Source organism: Anabrus simplex, chromosome 8 (assembly GCF_040414725.1).
Source record: "Anabrus simplex isolate iqAnaSimp1 chromosome 8, ASM4041472v1, whole genome shotgun sequence".
Taxonomy (NCBI): Eukaryota; Metazoa; Arthropoda; class Insecta; order Orthoptera; family Tettigoniidae; genus Anabrus; species Anabrus simplex.
Window position 1 is genome coordinate 112,891,175 of NC_090272.1, and position 27,721 is coordinate 112,918,895.

Below are 27,721 nucleotides of genomic sequence, written 5' to 3' on the forward strand. Positions count from 1 at the left end.
TCAACATTAATGTAGGAGGAGCATATTTCTGTAGTTGTCTTCCAAAAATTTTACAACAGTCTCTAGAATTGGTTTTATGATAATTAACGACAATGGAGTTTATTATTTCCTTATGCAATTCTCTCTTAATTTTTCTAACATTTTGCGAGAATTTATTTCTGATATTTTTTAGGTTGATAGCATTTTCTTCTGATTTATGGGCCTGGAACTTTAACCATGCCTGATGTCTCTCTTTATGAATTTCATCACATTCTGTCGTCGTGTTTTTTACAAGGGTTCAATGGAGCTAAGTTTTCAGCTTGTTTTTTTTTTTTTTTTTTTTTTTTAGAATTGGGATCAGTTCTTCTAGGTTACCCGTCAGTTTTATTTTTTAAATGACTTCCTTATATTTGTCATTTTTTATTAACTGGTATGGGTCATAATTCCTGTTTACTTTATTAGTTTTGATGTTCTTCTTCCTTAGTGGTGTGAATTTAAGTTTAATTTTGACAATGTAGTGATCAGAACCAGTATGTATTCCTCTTAATACTTTTACATTATAAATGTCCTTATGGAAAAATGTATACATACAGACAAGGTATAGCTGCTATTCCCCTTTCCTCCAATCAGGATTCTTCCATGTTATAAGCTTGTTTGGTTTCCTTTTGAAATATGTTGGTTTAGATAAAAGGTTATTCTCTCTGCAAAGTTCAACGAGTCGTTGGCCATTCCTGTTTATAAATTTATGTGGAGCCCATTTTCCAATTATATCTCTATACCTTTTTTCCCTTCCTAATTGGGCATTAAAGTCCCCTAATAAAACTTTAACATTACTTTATTTATTATGTGTTCAAGAAGATCCCAAAACTTATCCACTTCTTTCTTTTTTCGTGTTAGAATTTCTTTTTCATTAGTAGGGGCATGGGCATTTATTATTGTATAAATTTTGTTTGTTATTTTAAACATGAAAGTTACAATTCTTGGAGATATTGTTTGAAATTCAATTATAGAATCTATTATTTTTAAATTCACTATTAACCCAGTTCCAAATTAACAATGATTCTTAACTCCTCTGTCAGGTATTCCATTATAAATTCTATAACCTTGTGATTCAAAAGTTTCTTCCATCATGTTTCTCATTTCTTGAAAGCCCACTATTAAAATTCTTTGTTTATCTAATTCATCTGTAAACGTCTTCCAAGTTTACAGAGAGAATAAATATTGTGTGTTGCAATGCAGTTAATTTGGTGATGTTTAATCCTCTTGAGTTTAGTTGGTTGCAAATGTTCCGACTCATTGCTATCTCTCAGATGGCTACCCACCGAATCCGAAGTAGCCTTCTTCTGAAGCCTGATTGGACAGGACAGTGGAATTATTTTCCTAAAATACATTGCCATTTTGACTATCGAAGGTAATGAATCTTAAGTGGAGCATGCTCCGATTTACAACTATGGTTGTTAACCACAGAGATTGTTGTGTGTTTGGTCCGCGAGAGCTATTTTATTTCGCTCAAGTCCGCCGGCAAGCCGGCGAGAACACCCCTATCCGCCACTTCGGACGCGCCACGTCAGATTGTCACCTCTCCGCTTGCTACGACACCGTAGTAGGTTCGTGTAGGCTATATTATTATTATTATTATTATTATTATTATTATTATTATTATTATTATTATTATTATTATTATTATTATTATTAATTTACGATTTGCTAATAAGACGTGATGGTGACGATCGGAGGTGGTAGTGATTATCGTTTTAAGAGGAAGTACAACTAGGCAACCATACTCTATTAACACTAATCACAGAGGAAACAATTGAAGGGGTCCGACACTTCGAAAAATGAAGGTATCCGTCATAGGAAGATAACGGCCACGAAGGACGTGAAAATAAAAGACTTCGTAGGCATCGCAACCTAATACCGTCGGGGTCGGAAAAGAATAAGTATTGACCAAGGAGGGTCGTATAAGATAGATTAAAGTGAGGAGCATCCCACAGTTAAGTGGAAGTAATGCTAGGACTCAGCTGAAGGCCCATGGTCGCTAACCCACGTTCTCAAGTTAAGAAGGTCTGGGGCTCCTTTAGTCTCCTCCTAGGACATGTAGGAGATACCGTGGGTGTTATTCTACAGCTCTCTCTCACAAGGGGAAGACGATGGGATAGGAAAGGGCGATGGAACGAAATGGGCATGACTTTAACGAAGGTGCAGCCCTGGCATTTTTCTGGTATGGGTAAACCATGGAGAACCATCTTCAGAGCTGCCGGCAGTGGGGTTAGAACCCACTATCTCCTGCATTCAGGCTCGCACTTACGTTACCCTAACCGCACGACCAACTCGCTCGGTTACATATACATTGCCGGGAAAAAAAATGAAACATCCTCAAGGACTGTGTTCAGTGGCACCAGTGTATAATATGTGCATACTGAGGGGATTATTGTATTAGTGATTCATTTCTCACGAACATCGGCGTACGTATGGGGCTCAGGAGGCCTGTTCGTGCGCACTCTGTTTTGACTCTGCAAGCAGTAAATGTGCTGAGGTTATAGGTGAACAGTGTTTGCAACAACAACCATGTCCCGCTGACGAGTATGTGCTCTTGGTAAATAACTGCAGCCATTTGAACGGGGTCTCGTTATGGGCCTGCGGGAAGCTGGATGAACGTATCGACGGATTGGGCACAATGTATCGGTGGTGTGTCGCTGCTTTCAGCAGTTGTCTGTGGAATATTCCCACACCCTCGACCAGGCTCCGGACGTCCGCGTCTTACAGACGCACGTCAAGATCGACGCATTGTGCGCGCAGCGGTGGTCGACCGAACATCATCCAGGAACGAAATTCGGTAATATGTTGCACCTACTGTGTCACTGAGGACCGTTAGGAGCCATCTGCTTGCATCAGGGTTAAGATCACGTATGCGTCTGGCTAGGGTACCACTGACACCACGACACCGCCAAGCACGACTACTCTGGTGTCGTGAAATAGTAGACTGGAGAGGGGAATGGCGCTCTGTTGTTTTCGGTGACGAGAGCAGGTTCTGTCTTTATGCAAGTGATGGACGTACACGTGTACGGCGTAGATCTGGTGAGCGGCTTATTCCAGAGTGCATTCGCCCACGACACCCAGGTCCCACCCCCAGGCTTCATGGTGTGGGGGCCCATCAGTTACAACTCGCGGTCACAGTTGGTGACAGTTGAAGGGGGTAACGTAATCAGTGCCCGCTATATTACACATGTTGTTGTCCCCGTGCTACTGCCATTTCTTCGACAGGAAGTGGTGTGATTTTTCAGCAGGACAATGAGCTGCGGCGACGCAACGTTCACTACGTGGTGTACAATAACTGTCCTGGCCAGCAAAATCACCGGATCTTTAGCCGACTGAACACGTATGGGACACTATGCTATATGCTTTACGTCGCACCGACACAGATAGGTCTTATGGCGACGATAGGATAGGAAAGGCCTAGGAAGTGGAAGGAATTGGCCGTGGCCTTAATTCAGGTATAGCCCCGGCATTTTCCTGGTGTGAAAATGGGAAACCACGGAAAACCATCTTCAGGGCTGCCGACAGTGGGACTCGAACCCACTATCTCCCGATTACTGGATACTGGTCGTCCTTAAGCGACTGCAGCTATCGAGCTCGGTAGGGACACGACGAAGCGGGAATTTACGCGTCCTCTAGAGCCTGCAAGAACCATTGCCGAATTGCATCAAAGGTGCAAGATGCATGGCACAATCAATCACAGGATGCCATTCGGCACCTTCATGAAAATGATGATGAAGATGATGATGATGATGATGATGATGGTAATAGTAATAATAATACTTTTACGACGAATTATATACCCACGTAGAAAAGATTACCGATACCATCCGAAAAAGTAGAATTACCTTTTATGGGCATGTGACACGAAGGCACGAACAAGACTGGCCAATCGTTTGGGCACCCTTAACTGTGCCGTGAGCTTCATTTGGTCCGAATTTGTAGTCATTATTTCAAGATATAATATGCCCTTAAGAAGTAAAGGCGATTCATACCATTTGAAATCGAATGGCTAAGTTTTATAGTGCATATAAATGCATACATACGGAATACACGCATATTCATGGCATACATGCTTATAAATGCATATTTGCAATTTCATTATTATTTTGTGTAAAAATACACATATATTGATATTAAAATCGGTATATCCGTGGTGTAGTGGTTAGCGTGATTAGCTGCCATCCCCGGAGGCCCAGATTCGATTCCCGGCTCTGCCACGAAATTTGAAAAAGTGCTACGAAGGCTGGAACGGGGTCCACTCAGCCTCGGGAGGTCAACTGAGTATAGGTGGGTTCGATTCCCACCTCAGCCATCCTCGAAGTGGTTTTCCGTGGTTTCCCACTTTTCCTCCAGGCAAATGCCGGGATGGTACCTTACTTAAGGCCACGGCCGCTTCCTTTCCTCTTCCTTGTCTATCCTTTCCAATCTTCCCATCCCTCCAGAAGGCCCTGTTCAGCATAGCAGATGTAGCCGCCTGACCAAGATACTGGTCCCCCCGCCTAGTTGTATCCCTCAACCCAAAGTCTCACGCTCCAGGACACTGCCCTTGAGGCGGTAGAGGTGGGATCCCTCGCTGAGTACGAGGAAAAGCCAACCCTGGAGGGTAAACTGATTAAGAAAAAAAGAAAGAAGGAAAGAAAGAACGAAATATTACTGAACATTATAAGATGTAATAGGGCTTAAAAGTGGATGTTCCCATTATGATTTCTAACTTTCTATGCTTTTTAATGAAAATCCCCTAAAACGGGGGCCATATTCCAAAATGTGAACCTCTTCTGTAAGCCTATGAAGACTGCTAATCATTGGGTTCAATACTTGCTCAATCAAGCAAAAAATGGTTATGTTTAGTGGAAGGGAGGAAAGTTCTACTGGTGTCTTTATATTGCCTTCATTGCTAATCTACAAACAACAAAACTGCAAGTACGACCACTACTACTGCATTGCGCCGTGTTTGCGCTCTGCTGGTATTAGTTGTAAGTTGGTTCTCAGTAAATGCTTCTTTTATCCAAAAGAAGAACACAAGCGTCACCTAGGAGGAAAAGTAAGAACTTATTTGTGTTTTCAGTATGCTCCTGTCCGGCTTCGGTGGAGTTCTGCTGCTAATAGTTTCTGAAAGCTGCGCGCAGAGCTCGCTGGCTTCGCTGAGAACGTACGAGTTGGTTAAGGAGGCAGCGGTTAATTCATTCATGCCCAGAAGCAGAGATCGTCACCTTCATAAACTACTCCAACAAGAGGTAAGAATGTCAATTAAACAAAAACTGATCTAGATACATAGGCGCCAATATGACACTTTGCAGGGTTGGGGGTGAGGGTAGACCCGGAAGTAGGGGAAGGTCGGGAGGTATTGGACGGCGGCTGGTATCGGACAATTCACAGATGTCTTTGTTATCAGCATGTGGCAGAACCTGTTTAGCTACTCACAGGTCCGTCTGCATGTTTCAAGGGTGGGTACATCCTATTCAGTCGAAAGGCAGGGTCGTTTATGAGTGGCGGTGTATTTTTGTCCTTTGTGTGATTTTCGGGCGGTACGAATTTATTTTTACCAAGAAGTAGCAGCAACAAGGACAAGTTGCATTGAACTTTAAGTGCATTAGCAGAAGCAGTATTCCTTACTCTGTAATATCGTGGGTTTAGAATCAGTTTCTTTTCGAACGTTCTTGTTCAGTTCCAGTGGTTTCTTAAGGGAGTCATTCGGGCGGTATCGGACACGAAACTGACGTGCGGTTTCGGACACATAGGTTGCAGTTCCGTCCGGGTTACTGATAGTACTATCCTTTGTTTTAGGTAAGCATGGGGAAGATACGAGGATAATGGGAAGAAAGCAATATAATATTAGCCGTGAATAGTGTCATGGACAATGAGTATTAGAGAGGCCAGTCAATGTTCCTCTTCCACAAAAGCACGTTAGATGATAGAATCAAAGCTCTTGAAGCTGGTAAAGAGATTCCAATAAAAGCGTGTACGGCGAACAGTGATACTTTTCAGAGAATATTCTCAGATGAAGAAAAGAATGACCTGTACATGCATATCAAGGCCCGGACAGTCAGCTCATCCCACTCATCAAAACAGAATTTTTAAAACTTGTGTATCAATTTGCTGAGGAATTGAGAGCTGAACTTAGGTTTAATAAAACTAAAATGATGGCAGGAAGGACCCTTTTTATGATTTTATGAAGAGGCATTAAGACCTCAGTTTGAGGACGGCTGAGTCTATCAGCTTGCAGCGAGCAGTAGGCTTCAACAAGGAGCAAGTGGACATATTTTTTATAAATTAAATGATCTTGTAACTAAATATTTTAGTCCAGCAAGAATCTTCAGCGCTAATGAGTGTGATATTTGCAGAATGGCTAAACGTTAATTTGTTTTATTTTGAATGTGAAAAAAATAAAGTTTTGTTAAAGAAGATTGACCGTCCGATACCACCCTCCATTTTTCAAACCTACGAAAGTGTAATGACCTCCTTAATTTGTTAATATTGTCCGTGTTTTTAATTGTGATTAAATATATTCTAGTGTGTACGTTGATACAAGAATATAGATGCTTATAAAATAAATTACATGATTTTTTTCCTATTCCATAAACAAATTATGGCAGAAAAGTTAAACTGTCCGATACCTCCCGACTTTCCCCTATGCAATATTTTTAAAAGTTGGGAAGATGAATGGCGGTAGAACAACACCCATCGTATCCCCTGCCTATTGGTGGGGGGCGGTACTACCACTTCTACGTAATACCGACTTTTAAATAATTTATTTGAAAGAAAAACACCTGACTACATTGTATTTTTGCCTTTCCCTGAAAGCTAGTGGGTGGGGGGGGGGCAGGTCACGGCCGCCACTTGCCCCCGAGCTTGGGCGCCCTTACCTAGATATTAATAAAAGGAAATAACTTCAGTAAGATGCAGAGTAGGTCTCGGCCCACAAGCGGTCACGGCTGGTCTGTGGTCCGACAGCTCTGCACTCCGACCGACCAACCGAGCAGAAGAGCGGCCACGGCTCTACCGTGGCTCTACGCCTCTGTTTTCGGAAAATATTGAGGGGCTGGCCCCCGCTGTCAGCTGTCCTGAGAATGGTTTTTCGTGGTTTTCGATTCTCATACACTAGGCGAATGCCAGGACAGTTCCTAATACAGGGCACGGCCGTCAACCCTCTCACCTTCACCGCACACCTACTTCTCCGATACAAATCTCCTGGCCTGAGAGACGGTGTCACCGACTAAGAGGCCCGTCTCCCCCTTCAGGAATGAAAACATTTACTGTAGTAGTTGTAGTAGTCATTCGGGTAATCACATAAACGGGATTGGAAATGAATGCTTTATATATATCTGCATACGATTCTTTACCAAACACCACAGATACACACAGTAGCAAATATATACCTCCACTTACGGTTGCGTCAGTAAGGGCATCCGGCTGTGAAACAGGGCCAAATCCACATGTGCGACACAGCTCGCACCCACGACTCCACAGGGTGTGGGCAAGCGGTAGAAAGCGGTAGAAAAAGAACAGAAAGAAGATCTCTTCATACGGTTATGAGGGTATTTAAAGGTAGTAAGGATGTGTCTTCCTCTGTGCTGGAGTGGTCAGTGTGATTACCTGCCACCCCCGAAGGCTTGAGTTCGATTCCTGGCTCTGTCACGAAAATTTGAAAAATAGCACGAGGGCTGGAACTGGGTCCACTCAGCCTCGGGAGGTCAACTGAGTGAAGGGTTATTCGATTCCATCCTCAGCCATCCTCGAAGTGGTTTTCCGTGGTTTACCAATTCTCCTTCAGCCAAAGGCCGGGATGGCACCTAATATAAGGCCACGGCCACTTCCGTCACTTCCCATCGCCTTCCAGGTCCCTTTTCAGCATAGCAGGTGTGGCCGCCTGGGTGAGGTATTGTCCTCCTCCCCAGTTGTATCCCCGACCCAATGTCTCACGCTCCAGGATACTGCCCTTGAGGCGGTAGAGGTGGGATCCCTCGCTGAGTCCGAGGTAAAATCCAACAGTGGATGGTAAACGGATTAAGAAAGAAAGAAAGGATGTAAAGGAGAAGTCTATAGTAATACCAAACTAGAGTCTGTTACCGGCATATGGGACCGTCACCAGGATTACTTGATTCGGGAAATGGAAAATATCCACAGGAAAGGGACACGATTTGTTCTGGGTGATTTCCTACAAAAGAGTAGCGTTACGAAAATGTTGCAAACTTTGGGCTGGAAAGACATGGGAGTAACGAGATGAGCTGCTGGACTAAGCGGTGTGTTTCTATCAGTCAGCGGAAAGATAGCACGGGATGACATTAGTGGACGCATTCAGGCTTGAACGGAGTTTTCGAAAGGTGGTAGATTCCCTGTCAGTTTTTTACCTAGTCCTTTATTAATCATTTCAAAGAATTTGGAAATTTATCGAACCCCTCGCTTGGTAAATTATTCCAATCCCTAACTCCTCTTCCAATAAAGAAATATTTTCCCCAATTTGTCCCCTTAAATTACAACTTTATTTTCATACTGTGTTCTTTCCTACTTTTAAAAACACCACTCAAACGTATTCGTCTGCTAATGCCCTTCCACGCCATCTCTCCACCGAGAGTTCGAAACATCCCGCTTAGTCGAGCAGCTCGCCTTCTTTCTTCCAAGTCTTCCCAGCCCACATTTCGAAATATTTTCGTAACATTACTCTTTTGTCGGAAATCACCCAGAGTAAATCGTGCTGCTTTCCCATGCATTATTTTTTCAGTTCTCGAATCGAGTAACCCTTGTGAGGGTCCTATACACTGGAACCGTACTGTAATAGGGGTCTTACCAGAGACTTGTATGTTCACTCTTTTACATTCTTACTGCAACCCCTAAATATCCTCATACCCACACGAAGAAATCTGTATCCTTTATTTACAATGCCGTTTATGTGATTATCCCAATGAATTACTGTCCTTATATTAACACCTACGCACTTACAGTGATCTTCTTCTTCTTCTTCTTCTTCTTCTTCTTCTTCTTCTTCTGTTTACCCTCCAGGGTCGGTTTTTCCCTCGGGCTCAGCGAGGGATCCCATCTCTACTGCCTCAAGGGCAGTGTCCTGGAGCTTCAGACTCCGGGTCATGGGATACAACTGGGGAGGATGACCACTACCTCGCCCAGGTGGCCTCACCTGCTATGCTGAACAAGGGCCTTGTAGGGGGATGGGTAGTTTGGAAGTGATAGACAAGGAAGAGGGAAGAAAGCGGCCGTGGCCTTCAGTAAGCTATCATCCTGGCATTTGCCTGGAGAAGTGGGAAACCACGGAAAACCTCTTCCAGGATGGCTGAGGAGGGAATCGAACCCCCCTCTACTCAGTTGACCTCTCGAGGCTGAGTGGACCCCGTTCCAGCCCTCCTACCACTTTTCAAATTTTGTGGCAGAGCCGGGAATCTAACCCGGGCCTGCGGGGGTGGCAGCTAAACACACTAACCACTACACCACTGAGGTGGACACAGTGATCCTCATGTGGAACTTTCGCCCCATCAACGCAGTAATTAAAACTGAGAGGAATTTTACTATTAGTAAAACTCACAATCTGACTTTTCACTCTGTTTGCCATCATACCATTGTCTTCTGTCCATCTCATAACATTGTCGAGGTCTTTTTACAATCACTCAGATTGTAACATATTTCTTTGTACAGTATAAAATTATCCGCAAAAGAAACGTTATCTCTGATTCCAGTTCTTTACTCACATCAGTTATATTTTTATAAAACGTAAAGATCCAATAATACTGCCTTGAGGAATTCTCCACTTAATTATTACAGAATCAGATATTACTTCATCTAATTACTCTAATTCTCTGAGTTCTAATTTCTAGAAATATAGCCACCAATTCAGTCACTGCTTTGTCCAGTGTAATTGCAAAATATAACAGTGAAAATAATTTTAAAGGTTCTAGAGACAATGATTTCTTCACGTGGACTCCGTTCTGAACATCAAACAGAACTAAATGTCGCAAGAAATCTTCCAGTGCAACGGCAATTGATGCAGCAAGATGGAGCTAAAGCGCACACCGTTCTGCAACGACACTCTGGAGATCGCTTAGTTTCGGTGGAAGAGAATTCCTGTAGGCTTCTCACTTCCCAGATTTTACGCCCCCCAGATACTTACATGTGAGGCGTGCTGAAACAATCCGTTTTCCAGTCATTTGAGCCTCCTAGAAATTCCTCCAAATTACGATAGAAGATACAGCCAATTTTTTGTGTCCTTGCGGCAACCTGTAGATCTATGAATCATGTTCCACAGTCTACATGACCGTTATGAACAATACGTGAGACGTGGACAGTGGCGGCCACCCCATAAGGTCACACGGTCACGTACCCTCCCAACAGTCCCAGCAGTCCCTTCCTGGAGGAGTACGCAAGGGATTGAGATCAGGCATTCTTGTGTCTAACAATCAGAAATATGTATATTTCTAAGAAAATTGTTTCTGTTTTAGCTTTATATTTAGATTCTTGTAGTCTAAAATAATAAATAAGTTTAATGGCATACTTTCTTACTTCTTATATAATTTATGTTTTAATTTTATATGATTTCTTATCTGTATTTTAATTTATTAATTTTAATATTTAATTTAATATTATAAAATGTAGTTGTTTTTGTTGCTAGTTGCTTTACGTCGCACCGACACAGATAGGTCTTATGGCGACGATGGAACAGGAAAGGGCTAGGAGTTGGAAGGAAGCGGCCGTGGCCTTAATTAAGGTACAGCCCCAGCATTCGCCTGGTGTGGAAATGGGAAACCACAGAAAACCATCTTCAGGGTTGCCGATAGTGGGGTTCGAACCTACTATCTCCCGAATACTGGATACTGGCCGCACTTAAGCGACTGCAGCTGTCCAGCTCGGTATAAAATGTAGTTAGTGTGTTCATAAAACTGTATTGTATTATACGGAGACGCTACATAAAGGGGCTTTTCAGCCTCAGTGGCATTTAAATCATCAATAAATTCAAATTCAATTCAATTCAACATATTTAAGAATGATATTATTAATGTAACTCTTAATACATTACACACATGTTTTAAGCTCGTAAGGAGCGTGACTGTTACTTCGAATCTGAGCAACCTGGCTTCAGTATGGAGTTTAACATTGTATACATCAGCACACGGTCACAACCCGCATGTGACCATAGAGCAGATCAGTGGCGTAGATAAGGTGGATATATCCCCCCCCCCCCACATGAGGCTCTTGTACTCATTATTATAAATATATACATGTATTATTTTTTACGAAGGTAAAACATAATAAAAATCATTTTGTAAAAATATCCATTTAGAATAGTATCACTATTATTTCTATTCATATCCCCCCCTCCCCAGGAAAAGTCGTATATACGCCATTGGAGAAGACGTTTCAAATACCTACTTTAAAAATATTGTCCTAGACTGTGTTTCTTCGAGTATAGGTATGCTATAATGAGAGAGCCTCGGTCACAAACTAACTGTAGCCGAGAAGGGTGCAAGAAGAAGAAGAAAGTAAACTACACAATTCACTGACTTGCACTTCCGAACTTCTGTTATAGTTAGTAATAATTAAGGTGCTGAGATCAAAAACGGGACATGTCACTGAGTAATAGTTTTGAGGTAAACATACATCAAGTTTTGGATATAATTCTGTACAATAATATTCCTACATGTTATAGTTAACCCTACATCCTCGTTAGGAAGATTAAAGTCATATACCAAAATATGTACAACATCAAGATTCATCTGGCCTTCATTGATTATAAAAATGCTTTTGACTCAGTGGAGATTTGGGCAATCATGAAGGCACTTCAAAATGCCATGATAAACTCAAGGTATATAAAGCTTCTGGAAAACATTTATGATCAAGCAACAATGGTAGTCAGAGTAGACGAAGACTTCATCACCAATAAAATCCCAGTTGGCAAAAGAGTTCGACAAGTTGACACAATCTCTCCAAAGCTGTTTACCCTTGCCTTGGAAGATGTATTCAAAACCCTTCATTGGGATAATAAAGGAATAAAAATCAACGGGTTATATTTGAACCACCTGCGTTTTGCCGATAATATTGTGCTCATAAGTGAAAATCTAGATGAGCTAGAAAGCATGATCCAAGAATTAAAAACTGCTCCTGCTAAGATTGGTTTGGAAATTAACATTCATAAAACGAAAATACTAAGCCCAGAGAGTCGACCACTTAAAATGGGAAACCAATATATAGAAGCTGTCGACGAGTACATTTATCTTGGACACAAGATAAAACTTGGAAAAGACAACCAACGTGCAGAAATTCCTCGCAGAATAGGTATGAGTTGGACTGCATTCCGAAAACTAAGATTCATCCTCGCCAACAAGGATGTTCCAATTAACCTGAAAACCAAGGTTTATAATACGTGCGTACTGCCAGTTACTACTTACGGTCTGGAAACGATGACTCTGACGAAGGACAGTCCTCGCAAGCTTCAGCGAACACAACGAGCCATGGAGCGACAGATGCTAGGGATCAGCCTTAGGGATAAAATCCGTTCAGAGGACATCAGGAGAAGAACTAATATAACAGACATCCTAGAGAGAGTAGCAACACTAAAATGATAATGGGTAGGACACGTAGCTCGACAAGACCACAACAGGTGGACCTCTAGGATTGTTCACTAGAGACCATGGGGACACAAGAGAGGCATTGGAAGACCCTAGAAGAGATGGCTCGACGACATAAAGCTGTTGGCTGGAACACGCTGGTTCCAAGTGGCTCAAGACCGAAGACGATGGAAGCACATGGAAGAGGCCTATATCCAGCAGTGGACTGAAATAGGCTAGAAAAGAAGAAAGAAGAAGAAAAGACACCTACCAGGAAATAGATATAGAAAATAACTACAAGTCCCGTTTTTTATTTAAACAACACTCATTTCACCAAAAACAAAGTATAACTTAAAAAAAATACAATTTTATAGCAAAACTAACTGATGTACCCATGCTTCGCTACGGAATTCTACATTGTATACAGAATTCTAGGTTAGGTAATGTACACGTTGTGAGCAAGATTGTACTAAATTGCATAGCACTTAACGTCACTTAACGCGACGGGGAAGTCACCAAATGTCTTTTCTGGGAATTTTCATTGCAATGGTAGACCCCTTGCCTACCATCAGGCAAAACCAGGTTGGGGAGTTTTCATTATAATGGCAGACACTCACTCTCCACCTGCCTTTTTACATCCTCAGAAAGACTGTCTTAGTATTCCCAACTGAAATAACCACAGGTCATTACAATGACGTCAGTAGAAATGGCGCGAGTAGAAGCAATGCATTCATATGATATACTCGATCAAATGAAAAACGACACATTTTATCACTTTTAATGAACAGTACTACGCTGCCGATATAACAGTCTAATGTTCCAGAGCTGGAATGACCAAGCCGCAGACAGCCATGATTCGTAAGCACACTTCGTCTTATTTCGGCCGGGTGGGGGTGTCGAATAGTCGAGACTCCCAGGGCAAATACTATGCCCTTTTACTAGTCTATTTCCTAGGAGTACCTGATGAGTCGGAAAATCTTAGTCCACTACACAGGCGGCGGAAAAATCTATCTGACTAGGAGCCAGAGAGAAACCCACTCTTCACTGCTAATTTGGAATAAAATGAATGTAGAATTTATTAAAAGTGAAGCAGAAGAAGAAGAAGAAGAAGAAGAAGCTTTTCTTAAGAAACGGCTCTTTTCAGGGTTGAATTTTGAGTTATATAGTGAATTGTGGTGCTTTAATTTGGAATAGACCTAAATTGTAATTCTGGATCAGGTCATACTACTACTACTACTAATACTACTACTACTACTACTACTACTACTACTAAGTGAGCCTCTGCCTTAAGTATGAACACTGCTCATTCAAAACAGCGCGTCAGAATAGGGATCGAATAGGTGTAATACTATGATGAACCAGTCTGTTACTTACCGGTAGTATCAGAAAATGTTGAACCAGAGAAATGGCATGCTAGAGAAGATTTTTTTTAACTCCCCAGCTATTTCCCGCCAATATTCCGTCAGACTGTTATACTCGCTACCGTACACAGCAATACCCCCATCTATCTGAGTTGAGCGGCAACATAAGAGACAAAGAACATCAAACAAACAATGGTCAATGTAACGTTGTTGTTGAGCAATGTTATGCGCTTTCAATATTTTAGGCCTTCACATTCAGTTTTATTCCGACTCTGAAAATAATACCACTCTTATCATAGTCGGTACGGTAAAACTGAATAAAACATAAATGGTCGGAAATTGTATTCTCTATAACTTTTGTTATGTAGTAGCCTACTTTTCGATAGGACCAATAACAACGGTATTTAAAAATTAAATTTTAGGCTCCTTCCCCTAAACTATAATTTTATCCAGGGTGAATAAAATTGTTTATAACTTAGGCTGTGGTTTCTTATTCCCCAACTCTATATACCGACTTTCATTAAAATCTGTTGATCCATTTTCTCGTGGCTCGGCGTTGATATGGACTTGGCAACAAAAATACAAATTCATGAATATCTATGTTATCAAAGCCGGTACGGTAACAATGTATGTCATAAATGATCGGAAATTTAATTCTATATAGCTTTCGTTATGTATTTGACTATTTATCGATAGGACCAGTAATAATATAAATATTTGAGAATTAAATTTTAGGCTTTCTCCTAAACTACCATTTCACTCAGCGTAAGTAAAGTGATTTCGCGTCAGCCGTTTTCTTGTGATGCGTGTACGTACAGACGAATTAATGGTGTCCCGACATAAACAATCAACACTGCCCCACTCCAGTACTGAAAAGAAGGGGAGAGAGTGAAGGGGTAGTGTTGAAAGCCAATCCAGTACAAAACATGGGGGAAGGGAGTGAAGGGGTAGTGTCGAAGGCACAATGACTCACCTTCTCGCTTAACGCATTCCTGCATGTACTGCATGCAGACAGCCCGCTACAAGACTTCATTGTGATCGAAATGGGCACAGTGGCGGATGTATTCAAGTACAGCATTAGGTTACCTACTCGTCCGGCCCCGCGGTGTACGAGGCAACGCGTCCGGCCGCCCCGGGTTCGATTCCCAGCCCGGTCAAGGGGTTTTAATTGTAAATGATTATATCCCTGGCCTGGGGACTGCGTGTTTGTGTCGTCCTTAACGTTTCTCACATTCAACACTCAACACTTCCGCAATTCCAATTACATGCAAGTTCATATATTGTGCAAGTAGGGGCAAAAGAACTCTATAGGTCGACGCCCCGAACAAATAGCATTTTAACATTTAAAAAAATGAAAAATAGCCTACTCTGTAAATTACAGTATTAAGAGGTAAAGGAGGTTTTTTACCGAAAAGTATTTTATACTAGTTAGGAATATTTAGTACCTGCGTTATATCGGGTCTACCAATCCTTCTTCACCTCCTTCTTGCCATATTTCTATCCATCTCCAAACTGTCTTAAGACTGCATGGTATTGCTTGTGCTATTGCTTGGGGGTCCATGTGAGCTTCCCACATGCCAATAATACGGCCTCGATTCACCTGTGATAGGATAGGAGCCATCTTACAGTATAACGCCGGAATACACACACTGTGTATTCAGCACTACCTCTTCACTCCCTTCCCCTCCTTTTCAGTACTGGAGTGGCCTTCAACACTATCCCTTTACTCTCTCCCCTCATTTTCGGTACTGGAGTGGGGCAGTGTTGATTGTTTATGTCGGGACACCATTAATGTGCGTGCGTGTACATACATACATACAGTCAGAGAGACAGCAGACAGAAATTATGGGAAAGTAAAAGGTGCATTTCCTTGTTACTGTGGACATGACCGATACCGAAATACAATTCTTTTCAAATTCTGAGCAATGCACAGATAAAACTCTTATTTTATATACATAGATGTGTTTTTAATCATTTAAGCACGGTTATACGCATTCCAGATATACACTATGTATAAACATGCGTCATAACAAAACATACATATTAAATTCGACGCTGTCATGGAGAGACAAGTCAATAACCTATCAGTATCTTGGCTTGTAAAATGCAAGGGATAACGCAAAAGTATTTTCTTACTAAACAACCCAGGTTATTTAGTCAGGCAACTAGAGTATGTTCATATTTGATTTGGACGTCAGATTTCACTCCTGATCACTCTCCCAAACTTCACTTTCGCATGGTACAAAATGTCAACACTGTTTTAGACAGGGACAGAGTTACTGAACAAGTCCCATTTTAGCATCAATAGATGCGGAATCATATAAAGCTGAGAACCGCAGTAACAACGCATATACCACCTAAATGATGACTTGTCCCGTTTTTTACCTCAGCGCCTCAATTATAACATATCAATGACTTCCATAGAAAGTGGAAGATATTCCTCTACATTAAGTAGAATAAAGGCATTCCTGAGAAATGCACTAGCAACTGAGATTAAGCGCGCCGACTGTGCTCTCTATAGAAAATAGGATGATCCATGGAATTCCTGGTATCGGTAAGCTAGTGGTCGAGGGATTTCTTACAGCTAAAGAAAGATGGGTGAATTTGACACATGTTAATTAGAAGAAGATAAGCCAAGATGTGTCTTGAAGTATTGTCCTTCAATGTTTATATTTGTAAATATGTGTGAACTTTAGACTTATTTAATCCGTGTCTGTATTTAAGCCATGACGTGACCCTCCTATATGAAACTTCACGAAACTCGAAACTGGACGTGAAGTTGCACAACTTGAACACTTTCAGTACCAACGTACTTAGATACGTGTTGCCATCGTCACCTTGGATATTAGAATGGCATGTCTTGATGTTCAGAACATGTATGTAATTTCAAAACTGTTTCTTTTGTATATTTTGGATTTTCGTACATATTTTAATGCTAAAAGTACGTTCATAATTTTCTTTGGCAAATAGGTACCGTTGTCGAGTTTTCTGGACTTCGGTAAAAGACACAACATGGAGCAGATCATATTTAGTTGTATGGTGGTAATGCCATGGTAATCTTTGCAAAGTTGTGCACTGTGTACACGAAATCAAGTTTTCATAGTATGTGCTGTGTTGTAGCGTCAAGCAATTATAACAAAGGTTAAGGCGCCTTCTGTTAGCTTGTAGGTGCTTGATGCTGTCATCGAAGATTAAGATGGAGCTAGTGGATAACGTAGCGATGATATGAAGCAGAAACTTGAATACGCCCCCGCAAAGGATAGTGGGCTTAAGAAGCGACGTTCCTCGAGGTTCTGGTGGTGATGCGGACATTATCCTTAGCTTATTACCAGATTGTAAGTTTTGTCCACCCACGGCTTGCCTTGCTGAAAGGATAGTTCCTAAACCTAAGCATCTTTTTCCGATAGGAAGAATATGCTTGAGTCAGAAAATATGGATAGTATTATAATATCTCAGAGTGTTACAAAATCACGTTTGGTTGATGGTAAGAAAGGGTAAGAATAATTATTTTTGAGTCTGTGTGAGTAATATCTAACGATTAAAATCGTGTGAATATTTCATATTACCGGTATGTTGCTAGTGCTTTGTTTTTCAGTAAGCTAGTGCATATACAGGATATCTGAAAATAGTTACAGAAAATTTATGGACATTATTACCCCAATAATGTAAGAGACGTTCCATCATCCATTTTTTTCCTAAACCGTTTGGTTAATCGCCGAGGGTAACTGGGTCATATCTCTTATGTCCTGTGACGTAGTGCACTGAATCCGCAACAAAACGTTATGGGAGATGAGTGTTAATGTTAGAATTCCAAGAAAAATACGTGGGGGATGCAGAAATTATCAAAACCTTTACTAATGAGCGGAGTAGAAATGTGAGCACTTGAATATGGACCGTATAGTGTCGACTGTTTACATGTGCTGTGCAGCTGGCAAACAATACAGTAGAGTGTAATCAAATACAGTAGAGACAATACGCGACACTGAGCGAGATATCGAGGGACAGCTATTGGAGCTCTCTCTAGCGAGTAGACCTGAAAACTACTGATTCTGTCATAAGAGCACGTGTATTTTTGTGTGAAGTTTTTGGTGTTATTTATGCGTTTTCAGTGAGTTGACATAATTAAATAGTAGCGTGTGTCATTCCTTGATATCTCCTCTCAACATGAGGGGAAAGGTATGTGCTGTGTTTGGTTGCAGTAACTATGAAGTAGAGAAGAATGCGCGGTCTTTCTTCAGGTTCCCTCGTGACAAGAAAATGTGAGTAATATTGTGTTTGCATATATATTCTTCTAGTGACAGAGATCTTTATAGTACTTCATAATCTTCTGACCTGCTCGACCCATATTTTAACTGGCTTAAAATGTAATACGCATATTTTATTGTATAGTGCAGCAGTTAACTTTCAATACCGATGTGTTGATGTTGGTGTAATATATGGGTTTTGAAATGTCACAGAAGTTATTTGGATAAGGTGTACAAGAAAGAATGGACGTTAAGCTTATATAAGAATTATAGGATCTGTTCAGATCATTTCCAGGCCAGCGACTTTAAAAATCCTCGACTATACAGCCAAGGGTATGTTACATTTTTACTCTAATTGTACGTAAATATTCCTCAAAGCATCACTATCGACAACATTTTCATACTTTTCTTTCTTTTATCCCTCTTCTCAGATTAAAGCCGGGATTTTATAGATTTTCTTTCTCTTAGAAGGCTTCATGTTAAGAGGAAAATTGTCCAGCTATTAAATGTTAATTAATTTCATCATATGTGTAAGGAATGTGCCGATATTTTTATTGACAAGTGTCTTAATGCGATGATACAATGTTTTTAAATGAGAAAAAAGACAAATCCAACCGTAAGAGTTCATGCAGGAATGCTAAAGCTAAAAAAAAAGCAATGCATAAATGAAAGATCAAGCCATTTCACATCTTGTTTATATGTCTAATTTCAGTCTTTGAATAATAACCTTTTAAATAATTCTTCATTCATTTATCCAGAATTGCTTTAGCAACTTCGAAGTTAGTCTCTCAATAACACTTTCTTTCTAGACGTAATTTATTTATCCATTTCCGTGTATACATTTCCATTGATATTTGAATTTAGCGCGATTTTTTCAGGTCAAGTCACTAGGAGTGCCACCGTTGAATTGTCTCCCATTTTAGCAAGGCTAAATCCGCAAGTGTCGCGTATTGTCTCTACTGTGTTTGGTGTAATCCGTGACTCAACACGTGTAGGGAAGGGGAGTGGATAAGTGGGGCATCGGGAAGGAGAAATTTAAAGCAGCATTTCCTGTAAGTTTTCGCGCTTGTGCCCCGTTCCGCACTGGCCTAAGGACTATAAAGTCGATCTCTAAAGACCCAGCCTGTTACGCCAGGAATACGTAAAGAAGGTGTTTGGCATTAATCGTGGCGTACATTTCTGATTTAACACCTATCAAAACACAATGATAACGTACGGAACTACGTTGGTGTCAGTCATGTTAGCCTTACTCTGTTCTAAACATGACCTTTAATACCTGTCAATACCAAAAAAAGTGTTTGCTAGGTTTTTCTATTACATAACTTATGTTACGTGGATATGTCATTTCAGTAATTATTTTGCAGTGTGGTGAACTTTGACATGAACGGTATGTACTGTTTTTACCGATATGCTTCATAAAACAAATGCATTGTACTCATCCGAATCCGGAAGGCGTTTTACTACTAGGATTTAAGTTTTGTACGCCAGTAGGTTCAGAATACCTTAGAGCATGATAATCAGAATAAAGACGCTATTTTATCCGGGTATGATGATCAGATGCTGCTCTGTGATACACCGCCATTTCTAGCAAGGTTTTATGTGAGCGAGCGACACGTCAGTGTGCTATGGTAGCGCACCGCTCAAGGTTATCAAGCAAGAGAGCTTGGCCGGTCATACGCCGCACAAGTTGACACAAACGTTGCTTACGATTGAACTCATATTTTTTGTCGATTTTATGGTGAGTTTTCACTAGGAGGAAATAAAGTACGCTAGAGATCGATTTTTGTTTCAGAACACTATGTCACCGGGCGAGTTGGCCGGGCGAGCTGGCCGTGCGCGTAGAGGCGCGCGGCTGTGAAGCTTGCATCCGGGAGATAGTAGGTTCGAATCCCACTATCGGCAGCCCTGAAAATGGTTTTCCGTGGTTTCCCATTTTCACACCAGGCATATGCTGGGGCTGTACCTTAATTAAGGCCACGGCCGCTTCCTTCCAACTCCTAGGCCTTTCCTATCCCATCGTCGTCATAAGACCTATCTGTGTCGGTGCGACGTAAAGCCCATGGCAAAAAAAAAGAAAGAACACTATGTCCTCTTAAAATTTCCGTAACTTATTTTCAGACACTCTGTATATAAGTGCACATTTGGCCATTTTAAATATTTGCATGCATATTTTGGGTATTTGAGTTCATATAGTTCTGAACACCAGTGATAGTCTGTCCACAGCATATATTCACATGGCATTAACAATGTTTTAGAAACGACAGTCGCCTGTACCAGCAGAGAAGCCGTTTCCATGTTCTACGGACAACAGTCGCTCGCAAAGTCGCCCTACCAGTGTGCACCAACTTCGACCAGGCGACATAGACGTGGTGGGTGCCATAGGTGATAGCCTGACGGCAGGTAATGGCATCGAAGCCCTCAACATGTTCCAGGTCTTTGTGGAGAACAGGGGCTCTGCATGGTCTATAGGTATGATAACTTAATGTTTATACAGTAGAACCTCGAATATCCGTTTCTCGATTAAACGACCATCATATTGCCCTTTTCATTTTTAAAATAGTAATGACTACTAGCTAAAATTCTATGAACCTGCTGGAATATAATAGTAATAAAGTGTTGCGTTTTCTTTATGCCAGTGTATAATTATTTTGCAGTGTGGCGAAATTTAACACGAACGAAATGTACTGTGTTTACCAATATGCTTCATAAAACAAATGCGTTGTGCTCACTCCAAACCGAGAGGAGTTTTTATACGCCAGTCGATTCAGGATCCTTAGTGCATGATAATCAGAATAAAGTCTCTACACACCGGGTGACTTGAGCGTGCGGTTAGGTGCGCTCAGCTGTGAGCTTGCATCCGGGACATAGTGGGTTCGAACCCCACTGTCAGCAGCCCCGAAAATGGTTTTCCGAGGTTTACCATGTTCACACCAGGCAAATGCTGGAGCTGTACTTTAATTAAGGACACGACCGCTTCCTTTCCACTCCTAGCCCTTTCCTATCCCATCACCGCCATAAGGTCCGGCTCCATGGCTAAATGGTTAGCGTGCTGGCCTTTGGTCACAGGGGTCCCGGGTTCGATTCCCGGCAGGGTCGGGAATTTTAACCTTAACTGGTTAATTTCGCTGGCACGGGGGCTGGGTGTATGTGTCGTCCTCATCATCATTTCATCCTCATCACGACGTGCAGGTCACCTACGGGTGTCAAATCAAAAGACCTGCATCTGGCGAGCCGAACATGTCCTCGGACACTCCCGGCACTAAAAGCCATACGCCATTTCATTTTACCGCCATAAGACCTCTTTGTGTCGGTGCGACGTAAAGCAAATTCTACAAAGCCATTACATTATCCGGGCATGATGATTAGTTGCTGCTCTGTGATACGCTGCCATTACTTAAAGTTGCACGTGAGCGAGCGACATGTCAGTGTGCTATTGTCGCGCAACGCTCAAGTTTATCAAGCTTGAGAAATTGGCCGGCCATGCGCTGCACAGGTTGATACAGAAGTTGTTCACGATTTACTTGCATTTCAGGCTGACACATGTAAAGTGTCGGTCTCTCATTGTCATACTAGGCAAAGGCTGGGACTGTTCTTTAATTAAGGCCATGGTCGCTTCTTTCCCATTCCTAGCCCTTTTTCTTCCCATCTTCTTCTTAAGACGTATCTGCGTCGGTGCAACGTCCAGCAAATTGTGAAATAACAAAATAAATAAAATAAAGTCAATCACAAGGTTGCATCTTGTCAACTATGGTCAGTTTGTGACGTACCCTTTCTTGCCCATAGATGTGTGACAAATTTGTGACGTGGTGGGTCACCTTAACTTTAATATAAATAAGTAATTTATCATTGTTTCTCCATAAACAATATCTCATGGGCGCCAGCCTTCAAGCTTATGGCTTGAAGACGATAGTTGGTAATTAATAATGATAATAATAATACGTAATGAGACTCAAAAAACTCCCAGAGGTAGGGTGACGGAACACTAACCATTAACTACACTAACTTGGAAGTTAAGGATCATTAATAAAAATTTCGGAAAATACAAATTAAAATAGCTATTTATTGGGATGTAAAACATGACGTAACGGCGTATTAACGAAATCTGAATTACGGAAGCAAAAGAAAAATTGAATGAAATAAACTTCAAGAACATGAATTGTAACGCGTAGACTTGCAGTAATTTATGCCATTAGCTCACCATTTATAGACTCTGTTATCTGGATACGATCTATGTAGCAGCTGATGATTGATGGATCTCTCGTACAGGCGGCGTCATCTCTTCTTGTGGATTCCAGTTCTACTTCTGCTTTGTGCATAGTACACTAGCTGTACTACGACTTTCCTGCCTTTAACACTTCCTACTGTACTCCTTACATAAAGTCGTAATGAGTCCTAATTTTAATAACAAAACCACCATGGGTTACGTTCATGGAGAGAATACACTTGCATTCTTCCGTATTACGGAACAGTAGCGTAACAAAATTCATAACAAAATCTCTCCTGCCTTATACCAGTCAAAACCGGTTTCCCGTTGACTTTAACTCCCGTCATTGAGATAACAGGTCCCAATGAGGGTAACTTTTGAGTAGTACGCTACTCAGATGCGAAGTGAACTAAGTTAAGATCTTCTCCGATGTCAAGCCGTACAGCCCTCCTCCGGTGATAGATTAGAATCGTCCTTCTCAGTAGTTGTAAATCAGAGTAAGAGTGTCCTCTCCTGCCCTTGTCGTCGAAGTATATAGATTCCAAAGTCTCCCTCCATCAACCATACCACATGGTCCAGTAACATTTAAGGTCTTATCCCTTCTCCTATGTATTGCTGTGAATCCATCATGTTGCTTCATTACGTCCATTCACATAGGCTGAACTTTCCCGCGGAATTAAAACGTCAGGTAGCGAACTAGGCGTTAACAAGGTTTCAACTGTCTCCTCAGAGTATGTAAGGGGTACGGTCTCTCGTAAGCTTGATGACGAACATTTCCTGGTAATGGGCTGAAATTAGCCTGCTGACTCCGGTCACCTCACTACGGCTATTGGAAAATTTACTGCAAGCTATTAATACGAATGATGTTGAAATACTTTACACAATAAGTCGTTCGTTCAGAATACGTTATAACCGCGATACACAGAAATGAAATGATGATGTAAAATGGATGATTAAAACCCTATATATACACTAACTGACAGAGCAAATGCAACACCAAGAAGGAGTGGTTCGAAAGGGATGAAAGTTGGGGAAAAAACAGAGACGGCACGGACGAATAATTGATGTTTATTTCAAACCGATATGCAGGTTACACAATGCGCACGGCATCGACTCAGTAGGATGTAGGACCACCGCGAGCGGCGATGCACGCAGAAACACGTCGAGGTACAGAGTCAATAAGAGTGCGGATGGTGTCCTGAGGGATGGTTCTCCATTATCTGTCAACCATTTGCCACAGTTGGTCATCCGTACGAGGCTGGGGCAGAGTTTGCAAACGGCGTCCAATGAGATCCCACACGTGTTCGATTGGTGAGAGATCCGGAGAGTACGCTGGCCACGGAAGCATCTATATACCTCGTAGAGCCTGTTGGGAGATGCGAGCAGTGTGTGGGCGGGCATTATCCTGCTGAAACAGAGCATTGGGCAGCCCCTGAAGGTACGGGAGTGCCACCGGCCGCAGCACATGCTGCACGTAGCGGTGGGCATTTAACGTGCCTTGAATACGCACTAGAGGTGACGTGGAATCATACGCAATAGCGCCCCAAACCATGATGCCGCGTTGTCTAGCGGTAGGGCGCTCCACAGTTACTGCCGGATTTGACCTTTCTCCACGCCGACGCCACACTCGTCTGCGGTGACTATCACTGACAGAACAGAAGCGTGACTCATCGGAGAACACGACGTTCCGCCATTCCCTCATCCAAGTCGCTCTAGCCCGGCACCATGCCAGTCGTGCACGTCTATGCTGTGGAGTCAATGGTAGTCTTCTGAGCGGACGCTGGGAGTGCAGGCCTCCTTCAACCAATCGACGGGAAATTGTTCTGGTCGATATTGGAACAGCCAGGGTGTCTTGCACATGCTGAAGAATGGCGGTTGACGTGGCGTGCGGGGCTGCCACCGCTTGGCGGCGGATGCGCCGATCCTCGCGTGCTGACGTCACTCGGGCTGCGCCTGGACCCCTCGCACGTGCCACATGTCCCTGCGCCAACCATCTTCGCCACAGGCGCTGCACCGTGGACACATCCCTATGGGTATCGGCTGCGATTTGACGAAGCGACCAACCTGCCCTTCTCAGCCCGATCACCATACCCCTCGTAAAGTCGTCTGTCTGCTGGAAATGCCTCCGTTGACGGCGGCCTGGCATTCTTAGCTAACCGGGCGAGTTGGCCGTGCGCGTAGAGGCGTGCGGCTGTGAGCTTGCATCCGGGAGATAGTAGGTTCGAATCCCACTATCGGCAGCCCTGAAGATGGTTTTCCGTGGTTTCCCATTTTCACACCAGGCAAATGCTGGGGCTGTACCTTAATTAAGGCCACGGCCGCTTCCTTCCAACTCCTAGGCCTTTCCCATCCCATCGTCGCCATAAGACCTATCTGTGTCGGTGCGACGTAAAACCCTAGCAAAAAAAAAATTCTTAGCTATACACGTGTCCTGTGGCACAAGACAACACGTTCTACAATGACTGTCGGCTGAGAAATCACGGTACGAAGTGGGCCATTCGCCAACGCCGTGTCCCATTTATCGTTCGCTACGTGCGCAGCACAGCGGCGCATTTCACATCATGAGCATACCTCAGTGACGTCAGTCTACCCTACAATTGGCATAAAGTTCTGACCACTCCTTCTTGGTGTTGCATTTGCTCTGTCAGTCAGTGTATAATAATTTAAAAATGACCTACCAGTGATTAAATATATATATCTTTTCAATTAATTACACGGTTCGACAATTTATTACATGCAGTGATGTCCCAAACATCACAAGTTTAGCTTCCTTTCTCAAACTGAGCATAAACGTTTTCTGCAAAACACCGTCTTCAAGACAAGTCAGTAAGAGAAAACACAAGGTGATGTGCATTGAAACAAAAGTTAGTATAAATGAAAGATTTAAATTCGGTGAATTGGTAGTCGTTGACAATGCTGACGGTGGAGATGAAGCGGTGATTCTGATTACATCAAAGTAAACTATGGATGTTCAACGTGTAATAGTAAGCCTAGCAATAACGTGGAATTTCACCAGCAGCAACTACTGTAGTTCCGACGGATTCCAGGATGTTTCGTCAACAACAGTATCCCAACATATACCTTGTCTCTTCTCGTTCACTAAATGGGTATGGTATATTATTTTAGCGCTATATGGCAAAGAAATTGGAAGTGTTCCTTATTTGCTATCTGAAATCTGACAACCCTATCCAGGTCCCCTCTCCCCCACTCCCCCCCCCCCCCCAAGTGAGATGTTCGAGTAAAGTTGCTCTTGCTACACCCTGCGTAAATAGAAAGTTAAGTTGCAGAAAGTGCTAATCCGTGTGAACTAAGTTATATTTTCAAGTGCCTTCTTCCTTAAAAAGTAAACACCATGTCTCTGAAGGAAGTAGCTAAGAAGATATCGGCTTTTGAAGATTCCATGAAAGACTTTCAAGATCGCCTAGACTCAGCAGTCAGTGCCGCCAACCCACCGAACGTGCTCCAAGCGCTTGGCGGCGAGTTCCAGGCATTCAAGAAACAGGCCAACGAAGACATCTCTAAACTTAAAGGGGAGTTGAAGGCTCTGGAAAATCGGCTTCAGAAACAAGATGACGTTTTGGATGAGGCCGAACAGTACAGTCGCCGGAACTGCCTTTTATTACATGGTGTGCCGGAACAGCCGTCCGAGGACGTTTACATAAAAATGCTAGAGACACTAAAAAATAAACTATCAATAGAACTTTCAATTCTGGATGTGGATCGCTGCCACAGGCTGGGCCGCCGTAATCGAACGTCTGCTGAGGTGGTCTCACATGGAAATCAACCGATCATTATCAAGTTCCTTCGATACCATGATCGTGATCGAGTGTGGCGCGCGAAGCGAGCTTTGAAGGGCAGTGGACTCATGCTAACTGAGTCTCTCACAAGTGTGAGAAAAAACATCCTTAATAAGGCAAGAGATTTATGGGGAATGCAGAAATGCTGGACTCAAGATGGGCGCATTTGTGTTTTACGGGAAGATGGAAGTAAAATTCAAATATGCACGATGGCTCAATTAAAAAATGTTGCAGGGAGTAGGCTGAACATGTGAACTTAGTGAAAGAAATTATGTGTATACTAATTAGTTTTTATTTGTGTGTGTTGTGTGTGTGTGTAAGTGTGCTTGTGAAAGTCAGTGGATCTACTTGCCAAGCTGCTCGGGTAAGCTCATTTTACTTCTTGTTTAATTGTATGTCCTACTGCTTGGTTTCAAATGTTCGTTGACCAGTACAACGGTAATACCATTGACCTGCATTCCTCTCCTCAGCCCTCACCCCCTTCTCTTTTGTCCCTACCACCTTCAACAGGACTTGTGTTGCAAGAGCAGCTCAGTAGCCACCCGCGATCGTTACATTGTTGCCACCTAAATGGCCAGTCATTATTAGCTCATATGGAGGAGGTACAGGCTATTTTTGAAGTAAACAATGTACATATTATTGGAATCAGTGAAAGCTGGATGCGTACAGACATGCCGTCATCGGCAGCAAACCTTGACAGATACTCAATATTACGCCATGACCGCACTGACAAAATAGGTGGTGGGCTTCTACTTTATTACAGAAATGACCTGAAATGTAAGATAATTTCCACTTCTGACCCAAGACTTACACTACGACCAGAATTTATGTTTGTAGAATTAGACTGCCATAAAAAGATATTAATAGGGATTGTATACAAGCCACCTAAAATAAGACAGACTGATGATTTTGAAGAGGCATTAGCAAATCTTATCTCGGCATATGATGACATTATAATCATGGGTGATTTTAACACTGACCTTTTAAAGCAGACTAGTGAAGCGAATAACCTACTGAATTTATTTCTCGCCACAAACATGACTGTTCTACCCCTCAACGCTACTAATCACGTTCATTACTCTGACCGCACAAGTCATACCTTAATTGACCTTCTTGTGACAAATCAACCTCAGAAAGTAATTAAACACGGACAGATCCCTGCTCCTGGCATTTCTTCACATGACCTATTATACGTGTGTTATTCTACTCGAATACCTAAGTACAAACCACGCTACATTACAATATGAGACTTACGACATATGGACCGGAATAAACTGCGCCACGATGCATATAACTTGCCTTGGGACAGTATACGTAATTTTCAGAACATAAACTCTAAAGTAAACAAATTCAATTCAATGGTAGTGGAAATATTTGATAAGCACGCACCAAAGAAACAGGTAAGAATCACTCGCCATTCATCCGGGTGGCTAACGGCCGAGATAAGATCTGCTATGGCCAGTCGTGACAAACTGTACAGACAATACAAACTGACGCATGACACAGATGATTTTGAGCGGTACAGGATTCTGAGAAACAGGACAAAGCAACT

At 42.2% G+C, this 27,721-nt stretch overlaps 1 protein-coding gene across 1 annotated transcript in view; it reads left to right on the plus strand.

Moving 5' to 3' along the window:
• LOC136879320 (phospholipase B1, membrane-associated-like) overlaps positions 1–27,721 on the plus strand; it is a 165,183-nt gene that overhangs the window by 67,835 nt on the left and 69,627 nt on the right. The window contains exons 3-4 of the mRNA XM_068229066.1: positions 5,084–5,252; positions 20,424–20,637. Coding sequence (XP_068085167.1) covers positions 5,084–5,252; positions 20,424–20,637 — 383 coding nt within the window. The remainder of the gene's footprint in view (positions 1–5,083; positions 5,253–20,423; positions 20,638–27,721) is intronic.